Source organism: Mus caroli, chromosome 1, assembly GCF_900094665.2.
Source record: "Mus caroli chromosome 1, CAROLI_EIJ_v1.1, whole genome shotgun sequence".
NCBI lineage: Eukaryota > Metazoa > Chordata > Mammalia > Rodentia > Muridae > Mus > Mus caroli.
Genome location: NC_034570.1, coordinates 6,379,107 through 6,390,584, shown reverse-complemented (window position 1 = coordinate 6,390,584; position 11,478 = coordinate 6,379,107). Strand labels below are relative to the sequence as shown.

Below are 11,478 nucleotides of genomic sequence, written 5' to 3'. Positions count from 1 at the left end.
AAACCCTGTCTCGAAAAACCAAAAAAAAAAAAAAAAAAAAAAAGGAATAATGAATTTTTTTTTTTTTTTTTTTTTTACATAGGAGGTGTGTTCTGGGATCCAAACTGAAACATTTCTTCCTGTGGTTTCCTTCAAAATTATATTGAGAACTGTTGATTAAAATCATTCACGTTTTATTTTGTTTGAAGAAGGCTAATTAGCAGCATCCCTGGATTTGAGACTGGTGCTGATAAACAAAAAGTGGGAATTTTTTCCTATCTCCAAATTACCTAGTTTTTATAGTGTGTTTTTCTAACCAATTACAAGCTTAAGTTTCTAAGTTACTGTCTGAATGAATTAAAAACCAGGCCTTAGAAACACTCAGCATCAGTCTCTGCCCCCATGTTAAATTGGAGAGCCAGAGTTAAAAAGGGTAAGAAAAGAAGGAAGGAAACACAAAATAGAACAAAATTTTAATCTTGTTTATTTCTTGTGTGTCTTTATACATGGCAACATTATTGAATGTCTGCCTGTTGTGTGACTTTCACAGCTGGATGCTAGGAATGCAAGAAAGGATTAAAAAAATACTCTTATTATGCACAAATCACCACTAAAGAGTGTACCTCTTATCTAACTGAAATTTTGAACCTTTTTTTTTTCTTTTCAAATCAAATCCTTCTCTTTCACATTCCAGAGCCAGTTTTCTACTTCTGCCTGTGAGTTTGGCTTTTAGACTCCATGTGTAAACAGTCACCTGGGATTCGTCTTTCTGTGCTTGTCTTATTTCTCTGAAGCATTGTAAACCTTTATTAAATTGTGTCTTTAGTAGTTCCAAGTAATAGTTTATACCATCCCTTTTTTACTCCTATCATTAGTAAAATGGAAAGGCTTTAGTTCTCAGACAACTAGACTGAAATCCTGAATAAATGCCTGGCACACAGTAGACAATGAATAAGTTGAATATATTTTCAGAATCAGTGCTATAGCAAAGTAATTTGAACAAGTTACTTTATACTTAATATTTAGTGCTTAACAATAGAAGGTAGTCAGTAAATAGTACTAAATTTAAAGGTGTTTGGTTAGGTTTTCTTTAGGAGAGACATGAACATCTCTTTACCACAGTGACTGACCAAAGAAATGATAAGACCCAACTCCCGTTTGCTGAAGCAATTAGCTTAAGTGTAGTTACTTACAGGAACATGGGGTTGGGGTTGGGGGAAGGCATGAAACTGAAAGGAGCACCATGAGAAGGAAGGCAAGGGGCTTAAAGCAGAGGGGAAAGAGAGTAGAATACATGGAGAGAAGAGGAGGTTTTCACTGGGAAGTACACGGGAAGGTTGATAAGAGGGGAGGGAAAGAAAGCTATATGAAAATGCCAGACTAATGTCTTAGTTAGGGTTTTACTGCTGTGAACAGACACCATGACCAAGGCAAGTCTTATAAAAAAACAACATTTAATTGGGGTTGGCTTACAGGTTCAGTGGTTCAGTCCATTATCATCAAGGTGGGAACATGGCAGTATCCAGGCAGGCATGGCGCAGGAGGAGCTGAGAGTTCTAGTCTTCATCCAAAGGCTGCTAGTGGAAGACTGACTTCCAGGCAACTAGGGTGAGGACCACACCCACAGTGACACACCCATTCCAACCAGGCCACACCTCCAAATGGTGCCACTCCCTGGTCCAAGAATATACATACCATCACACAGACTATTATTTTGCATGCTAAATTAAGAGATTAATTTAAAAAAAATAGACGTGCTTATTTTATAGGACTTTTTCCAAATATAGTCCTAACTAGAAAAATTAATTACTATCAACACATAAGCATTTTCAAGAAGCTATAATTCTGTTAGAGTAATCTTCCTGAGAGACACACAGTGTGCTCTCTCTCTCTCTCTCTCTCTCCCTCCCTCCCTCCCTCCCCCCCTCCCCCCCTCTCCCCCCCCCCTCTCTCTCACACACACAGAGAGAGAGAGAGGCAGAGACATGAATGGACAAATGGACGAGATTGTGGCTACAATATTTTTTCCTAGTACTTCTGATTAATGTACTTATTAGGGGAGAGAGTGGATGCTTTGGTAATTCAAATTCTTTGCTTGTTAATTCACACTTATGAAGACTGTAATCAAATTACCCAGTAAACTTTTTGTCCTCCTATGCTAACATATGCTTTTCTCTTTTTGCCTTCACCAGAGGAAATAAAAGTTGAAACTGAGAAGCAAAGGTTTGTATGATTTCACTTGTTTCATAAAATTAATTTGCATACTTTTCAGTCTTGGCCAAAATCGTAATACAATCATCTGTACTTTAGCATTACAGATTTTCTTTATCTTTGTAATAAAAATAAAAATAGTTCTTTAAAAACAAGTTCAGATAAATTAGACACTTCTCAAATAGGTTTTGCTATATTTTAACTTCTTTTCGTGAAGTTTAATGTATATTTACAAAAATCACTATATTTCTTTGAACATGTAAGCTTCTTTAGAACATAATGGAAATAATTCAAACGTGTACTTCAGCATAAAGGCATGTAGAGAGCCCATGGCTGTTTAATGTTGTTTCATGAAGTATTTACATAGATGCTGGGATCTTTAGAGAAAGAGAGAAATCCATGTTGTGTCCAGCATCTGTGGTCACTGCTGTTCACCCTTGCAGATCTCTTGAGCTCTCTAGGCTGTGCTTTCCTGTGAAGTACAAAAAGACAGAAAAGTGGTCAATAAGGTTCTTTTTATGACTGATATTTTTTTCTTACAGGTTTGTCATCATAAATGTAAATGTGCTATTCTATGTAAACTCTCCTTTTTTTATTTAGTCCTCCTCATGGAGAAGCAAAGGCTGGATCAGGCACCCTTCCACCAGTGAAATCAAAGACAAATTTTATTGAAGCAGACAAGTACTTTTTACCCTTTGAGCTGGCATGCCAGTCCAAATGTCCCCGCATAGTTAGTACATCTCTAGATTGTTTGCAGGTAGGTATAAAATGCTATCTAAAGCTGTCTGCTTTCAATGTATTTCTAATATTGCTCACAGTTGATGATTTACACATGTCCACGAAAGCCTTGAATACTCTTTCTGAGGTAAGAAACAAAATAGTCATTTATATTTAGATATACAGTAGCTACACAAAAGATGTTAGTTAAAACCATTAGCAAAACAAAATCTAGGAGTAACAGGGACAAAGTTCGGAGCAGAGACTGAAGGAATGACCATCCAGAGACTGCCCCACCTGGGGATCCATCCCATAAACAACCACCAAACCCAGACACTATTGCAGATGCCAACAAGAGCTTGCTGACAGGAGCCTGATAAAGCTGTCTCCTGAGTGGCTCTGCCAGTGTCTGATAAATACAGAAGTGGATGCTCATAGCCATCCATTGGATGGAGCACAGGGTCCCCAATGAAAGAGCTAGAGAAAATACCCAAGGAGCTGAAGGGGTTTGTAGTCCCATAGGAGGAACAACAATATGAACTAACCAGTACTCCCAGAGCTCCCTGGGACTAAACCACTAATCAAAGAAAACACATGGAGGGACTCGTGACTCTAGCTGAATATGTAGCAGAAGATGGCCTAGTCTGTCATCAGTGGGAGGAGAGGCCTTTGGTCCTGTGAAGGTTCTGTGCCCCAGTATAGGGGAATGCCAGGGCCAGGAAGCAGGAGTGGGTGGGTTGGTGAGCCGTGGGAGAGGAAGGGGATAGGGAATTTTCAGAGGGGAAACCAGGAAAGGGAATAACATTTGAAATGTAAAGAAAATATCTAGTAAAAAAAAAAAAACCAAAACAAAATCTAAGTTTGTTAATGATGAAAGTGTTGATTTGCTCTCTTTCAATCAGTGCTATCATACTGTTGTATGTTTTGTTTTTGAGATAGGCACTTCATATGTTCCCTGTGTGATCTTGAACCATTTTCAAGCAGTCATTACTACCTCAGCCTCCTAAGTAGATAGTCCCACAGGCATGCACCACTGTGCTTAAATCATCACTTGGAAGTGGTTTCACTAAATCCCTATTTTGCACAATGCAGCATTTTGATATTGACACTGTTTGCCTTCTTACTGTTTTGCTCACCCTGTGGCATTCGTTAGTCAGAAATTGTCATGAGTACGTTCCCCTTTTTCTTCTGATACACAAACACACACTATATCTTCGATATTCTGTGAGGCAAGTTTCCAGATTTCGAGTGTTTGTGTTTGTTTTCAGGTATTGTCACTGTTTGGAGGTTATATATACTCAACTAACAGTGTAGTAGCCAAGAAGAGATGATTTGTTCTTAAGATGGGTTAAAGATAAATTCACCTATTTATGACCTTGCTGTTGCTGAAAAATTAACACTATTAACATCTAATGTCTTCTTTCCCAGAAAAATTGGTAGTAGTGTATAGATGATTCTGGGATTTTTCTTTTTTGCAGCCACTATTTACAAACTGAATGTCATAAAAAATGATGACAAAAGTTGGAAAGAGATTTGATGTCATTTGAAAGTGTTAAGATAGTCCCTCCAAAACACTATCAGTAAAACCTGGTTTAGATTGAAAGCAGCAAGCAGTTCTAATATACCACAATGTGCTTCAGGCCTGGCTTTCTAGAAGTATTACTATTAGTTTTGTTATTGGTTGGTTGGTTTGTTTGGTTTTTTGGTTTTTTTTTGTTTTGTTTTCTTTTTTTGGTTATTGCAACTACAAATAGTTTTCCAAATTTAGTAAACTACAGGAAAAAATAGACTTTGGCTTTGATTATACCTCACTGTTTTTGTTTAAAAATTAGTATATATTCATTCACATATATTTCAACTCATAGTCCACTAGTATATTTATTAGTTATCTCTTATGTCTGTTTCAGAAACTTATTGCTTATGGGCACTTGACTGGCAGAGCTCCAGATAGTACGACACCAGGCAAAAAATTAATTGATAGAATTATTGAAACAATATGTGGCTGCTTCCAAGGTCCTCAAACAGATGAAGGAGTTCAGTTGCAGATAATAAAGGTAATTAATTATATAAGGTGTATTATTTATTATACTTTTAAATCCAGAAGCTTCTCAACCTGAAAATATTAGGAAGAGCTGTTTTCTGTGCATTTTGGGTGTGACAGGCACTTGGGATAATGTGTAGAACCCACATGAGATTTGTTGTTTTATGCCATTAGAAGAAAACTGTGTTTCTCTATCTCTTCTCTTGGCCATCCAGTTAGGATTGAATTCTTTGGGTCTTGAGGAGTTTTTCTGAACCTACCTGCTTTTTATACATCTTTCATCTTTTAAGTTTGAAGATGATTCATAAAGTTGTGACCTTACCAACGTTTACTGTATTGTTAGATCCTATGTTGTCTTTCTCAGGCCTTGTATCAATCACCAAGTGTACTGTCTTTCACTACTCTCTTGTGCCCATCCATCTAGTGAACCTGCTCAAACAAAGTAAACAAATAAAACCCAAGTTTGTGTTGTAATGAATCTGGATGGTTAAATTTGTTTAGAGAAAAACAAGTTGTGTTCTAGTTGTTAATGTTACAACTATGGTAGTGGTAGTATATATATATCTATTTATAGTATTTATATGTTGATATGGTATTGTCTGAAACATACCTGTCTACACTCAGTTGTGACAGAGTGTAAACACTCTGCATTTTAATAAACACCAGTACTACTTCTCATGAAACTTAGCTAAAGGATGTTCTGCATACAGGAGAGCTGCTTCCGTAGTAGTGAAGGCCTCAGATATTTCAATAATTGGTAATATGTTCATAGTAGATAGAAATCTGTACACATTACTACCTAAAGTGTCATTGTCTTTTAAAGTTTTAATTTTAAAATGAAAATATGTATTTTTGTGCTTAAAGTCTAGATGCAGAAAATTGCTTTTGTGTTCTTTCCTTACAGGCTTTACTTACTGCAGTAACATCACAACACATAGAAATTCATGAAGGAACTGTACTGCAAGCTGTGAGAACATGCTACAATATCTATTTAGCCAGCAAAAATCTCATCAATCAGACAACAGCCAAAGCTACTCTTACTCAAATGCTAAATGTTATCTTTGCACGCATGGAAAACCAAGCAGTAAGTGTTGAAAGAGTGAGAGAACAGCACAGGCCTCAGATGTAGAAAAGAGCTCAGAGTGGTTATGGAGAAATCAGACCTGAGGATCCCTGTCTTGTGGTTTTTAGCTTTACTGACTTGCTTGACTTTAAACAAGATGTGCTTTTAATCTCACCAAACAGTGTATATGCTTGACTACATCATGGAAGTGTTTGTGAATTAATATTTTAGCCAAACTTACTTTAATAAAGTGTAAAGTAGGTATAAACTACCTTATTTGACCTGTTCACATAAAAAATTTAACCTTAAAACAAAAGTGCATTTTTATATCAATGAAGTATTTAGCATATTTTATTTCTTTCATACAGTAAAGGACTGTTATGTTTCTTATCCTTAAACCTACTTCAGGTTGGTTGGAAAGAAATTAAGAATTATAGACTTTAACTTGATTTTTTTATTTGTTTTTGTTTACATTTTATTTCACAAGTCTTCATAATTTAGAATCTTTTATTTTGCGGAAAGACTGCAAAAAATATTTGAGAGGGGCTTTCTCCTTCACCCTTGACCTTCTCTTTTTCTTTTTTCTTTTTCCTTGACCTGTTTTTTTTTTTCTTTTGTTTCTGTTTTGAAATTTTGTGTGTATATATGTGTAGTGTATGCTGGCATGCTGCCCTACATGTGTATGTGTGGAGGCCAGACATTGTTGACACTGGAATCTCCCTCTAACAATGGCTGTTTGCTTGCTTGTTTGTTTGTTTGTTTGTTTGTTTGTTTTGAGTTAGGGTGAGCCTCAGGCTCTGTTTGACTTTACACTCCTGGCACTAGAGTTACGGACACATGCCACTACACCTTGCTTTTTATGTTAGGGTGATGCCTCAGAAGTACCTGCCTGTTACATTCTGAAATTTTTAACTGGGTTAGTCTTTTGTAGCTACAGCTGTTTTGAGTTCATGTGCACAGCAGCCATGTCATGTCCCCAGGACAGTGTTTCACAGCACTACTTTCCATCCTTTGGTTCTTTTTGCTCTATTGCCATGATGTTCTCTGAGCCCCACGACAGGTATGATAGGATGGCCCATCTATGTTGAATATACAGTCACTTATTCTTGTATTAATTTTTAACTTTTCCTTTTTCAGCTTTGTAATCAACCATTTCAACAAGGAGCTTGCCCCCTTCAGCAGGGCAAGGACATTTATTTAGAAACCAAAGTCTGGGATTCACCAAGTTAACTAGTGTGTTTCTTGTCTTCTAGTTACAGTTCTTGCTCTCTGAGCAAATATAGCTAAAAAAATACGCTATATTCTAGTCTCTCCTACACCCATATGTGACTTTTTATCTGTACATATTGAAAGTCATGTGTTTATACTGACATTTCCACTTCCAGTTCAACATCACAGAGTTCGTTCATTTTAGACTTTCCCCCTTTGAAAGAAGTATAACTTATTTCTCTAAACAGTATAAAATGTGGCTTTTATTTTGTTATTGCTATTTGGTTTTTAAATGTTATACATGTATACAGTGCATCTTAGTCATAGCCACATTATCACTCCTCCCCATTCCCTCAACACATCAATAACCTCCCATTTCACACTGCTACTTCCTGGTTCTTCTCTACCGCCCCCTTCAAACAAAACAAAACCTACTGAGTCTAATTAGTGATATCCACAGTCACGTGGGTCTGGGGAGAGCCTCTGGAGCATGGGCAGCCTACCAGTGGCCACCTCCCTGAAGAAAACAGAGTCTCCCTTTCCTAGCAGCCAGTAGTTGCCAGTAGTTCCTCAGCTAGGTGCAGAGCTTATGAGCTTCTCCATCCACATTAGGATGCTGGCTGCTTTGCTGTTGTACATGTTTTGCAGATAACTGCTGCTGTGAATTCCTGAGAGGGATGGCCACGTCATGTGTCTAAAAGATGCATTTCCTGGTACTTTTTGCTACCCTCTCTGACTCTTACATTCTTTCCACTCCCGCTTCCTTGACCTCGAGGCAGGAAAGGTTGACATAGCTGTTTCATTTAGGGATAAGCATTCAACAGTCATTTATTCTCAGCTCCCTGGTGAGTTATGAGTCTCTAACCACTGCCTGCTGCAGAAGGAAGCTTCTCATCAAAGCTGAGAGCAGTCTGATTCCTTGATTGAATCGGTGGCACAGCTGTACTGAGTATTCCGCTGATACGAGCAAGCTATGGACTGGTCTCAAACGTTTGTTTCCATTCTAATTATGCATCAAGTAGTGTCTATTTGTAAAATAAGAGTTTGGGACTGGTAACTATAATGTTCTTATACTTTTTTAGACATTAGAATCATTTAATCAATTTTGTCTTTATAAATATAATTATATAATTTGAAATATTACTAGAGATTATGATTTATCATTTAATACTGTACAATATTTATTTTTGTGGAAATTTATCCTGTGATAATCCTTCATATCGACTCATGAAGAATGAAAGAGATGTATGAGAAGCAATAAAATTCTAAAAAAATGAAATCCTGGGATTTTGCAAATGAAATACTAGGATTCTGCTTAATGTTTAGCATCTTAAGTGAGCTAGTTTATTAGATGATATTATATTCACAAAAATGACAGGTCTTCTAAAGTAACAGCCAAACATTGATAGATGTAATTATTTTTATGCATACTAGATGCCTGGACAAAATGATGTAAGCTCTCATGGCAATTTTACTTGCTAGCTATGTAATTATAATTATAATACTGTATAAATTAAAAAGTATTTGGTATGATAATGTCAGAACATGTTATGAAAGCATATGAACTAAAAAGTTTGTTTTCCATTTGATCATTTCCTAATCTCCACCCCCCTCATACATGTTTCTTGTGTGTAGACAAAAAGGAGAAAGAGAGGGGGAGACAGAGAAAGAATGAGAATGAATGTGAATAAATATGTGTGTGATGTACTTTGTTCTTATTGGTAGATTTTTTTATTTTAGGTAAATATATTATTGGCACCAATCCAGTTACTACTTGGCAGCATTAAAATTGTTTTCATTTTGTTAAGATAGTACATTTTCATAACATCACACATCAACTACAAGGTCTAGAGAGATGGCTCAGTAGCTAAAAGCATTTGCTGCTATTCCAGAGGACCTCAGTTTGGTTCCTAGCATCCAAATCAGATGGCTTATAGCTTATAATCTAGTACCCTCTCTGGCCTTCATGGGCACCAGCACACATGTGGCATTCATTCATGAGGACACATGCATAGTTTAAACACTGAATATAGTCAAATAAAAACATTACTGAGGACTTTCTCCCTTATGCACCAATTTGCAGATATCTAAGGAGTATAACATTGTTCCTTTTAGTATGTTTTATGTTGGTTCTGATGGCCTATAATTCCCAGGCCCAAGGAAAAAGGATACCATATTAAAGGATTTATAGTTAGGTGAATTTGAAGCTACTTCTTTTACTAGTACTGAAAATCATTTTGTTCTCTCCAGTTACAGGAAGCCAAACAAATGGAAAGAGAGAGACATCGGCAGCAGCAGCATTTGTTACAGTCTCCAGTAAGCCATCATGAGCCCGAGTCACCTCATCTTAGATATTTGCCACCTCAGACTGTTGATCATATAACCCAAGAGCATGAAGGGGATCTTGAGCCCCAAACACATGATATGGATAAAAGTCTCCAAGATGATACAGAGCCTGAAAATGGATCTGATATTTCCAGTGCAGAAAATGAACAGACAGAAGCTGATCAGGCAACTGCAGCTGAAAGTAATCTTGAGATGGGGCCATGGGATGTTTGCGTTTAAGGGCCGTGATGGGATGAGTTTTCACTGAAATGTAGAAAAACGATTTAATGGCTACCAAATAGTTTGTGATAACTGTCATTTTTTCTATTAGTGTTAAAGCTAGTTCACGTCAACCTGCACCATATCTCTTACTGATGCTGCGCCTTCATTAGCATCTCACAAATAGTGTGATGTATAGACTTCCTTGGGAAGAGGCACACCTTTCTTAAGAGAATCATAAGTACATGTTACAAAATTATATAGGTTCTTCAGTTTTCTTTTTCATATCAGTTTTAGAGCAAACAAAGGACCCACTCAGTAAGGGCTTTTAGACTATGGTTGAAATTTTAACATCATTATTGGTTTACGAAGTACTGTGTCTGTTATCCCAGTACTTGGGAGGCAGAGGCTGAAAGACCATGACTTTGAGGTTGGCCTGGGCTATACAGCAAGTACCTATTTTTAGAAAAAAAAAAGTAACAAAATTAAATATAAAAACAATTTTAATTAATCAAGTAACAGAAAAAAATAATTTAAAATATAGCTACAGTAGTCAGCAAGATTAAGATGTTCTCTCTCAATATTTTTCTTCTTAAAAATCTGTGTGTGTGTGTGTGTGTGTGTGTGTGTGTGCAAATGTGCCACAGTGTGTGTTCAGAAGACAGATTTTAGATGCCAGTCTTTGCCTTTCCACATTGCTTAAGACAGACTAGCTAGCTTTGGAACTCTCAGGGAGTTTCCTGTCTCCACTCCGGTCTGTTAGAGATTACAGACAAGTGACATTTTGTGGGCTCTAGGGATTTAAGCTCAGCTCTCCATGCTGTGCAGCAAGTGCTTTATCCACTGGGCCAACTCCCGAGTCCAAAAACGTTTACACTGTCATAAAGTTTTATATAGATTTTTATGTATAAACACATGAAATAATTTTCTCTTTTTTCTTTAAGCCTGCCAGGAATTTTGAGTTGTTTCCTTTTCTTGTTACGTAGCCTGACTTGAAAAATGATAAAAATTGTGTTGCTCTCTGTTGTGGATAGATAGAGCTTAGTTAGACTTCATCTAAAATTTGTTTTGTTCTTTTTTTTTTTTTTTTCATTTGAGGAAAGACCTCAGCTGTTGACATTCTTTAAAATCATGTTTACTTAGAACTCAATAGCAGTATAAATAGGTGTATGCGTGTACATACATGAGTAGAGGCCAAAAAAATCAACCAACTTCAAGCATCATCCCTTGGATAAAACCCATTTTATTTTTAAACAGGGACTCTGACTGGCTTAGAGACTTGCCAGTGAGGCTGGGATGGCTAGCCAGCAGCCCCCAAGGATCTGCCTGACATTGCCTCCCCAGAACGGATGTTATAAGAACATACTACCATGTCCAGTTTACATGTGTACAATGCATTCGATTACTCTAACCTCTCACCCCTCTTCTCCATACAAGTTCCTTTTTCATATGCATGTTTTTGTTTGTTTTGTGACCAAGTGTGTTTAACCAGGGTCATCAGTGTGACTGAGTATATGATAATCTGTTGGAGTGTAGTGGGCTTANCAGAGAGCCCTGATGGCAGTAGATAGTGGGGAGTGAGTCTCCAGTTTCTAGAGTCTATCCCTGATCACTAGTTCAGTCAGAACTGGGGGAAGGAAATCTCTTGAGTACCTCTCCCATATGGTTGGCCATTAACAGACCCGTTCTTATGCAGGTTGTGTGTAAGCAAGTA

The 11,478-nt window shown here is 37.1% G+C and overlaps 1 protein-coding gene across 1 annotated transcript in view; it reads left to right on the top strand.

Annotated features, from left to right (window-relative positions):
- Arfgef1 (ADP ribosylation factor guanine nucleotide exchange factor 1) overlaps window positions 1-11,478 on the top strand; it is a 95,987-nt gene that overhangs the window by 14,537 nt on the left and 69,972 nt on the right. Inside the window, exons 2-6 of the mRNA XM_021167539.2 lie at window positions 2,172-2,202; window positions 2,791-2,947; window positions 4,815-4,961; window positions 5,853-6,032; window positions 9,471-9,747. Coding sequence (XP_021023198.1) covers window positions 2,172-2,202; window positions 2,791-2,947; window positions 4,815-4,961; window positions 5,853-6,032; window positions 9,471-9,747 — 792 coding nt within the window. The remainder of the gene's footprint in view (window positions 1-2,171; window positions 2,203-2,790; window positions 2,948-4,814; window positions 4,962-5,852; window positions 6,033-9,470; window positions 9,748-11,478) is intronic.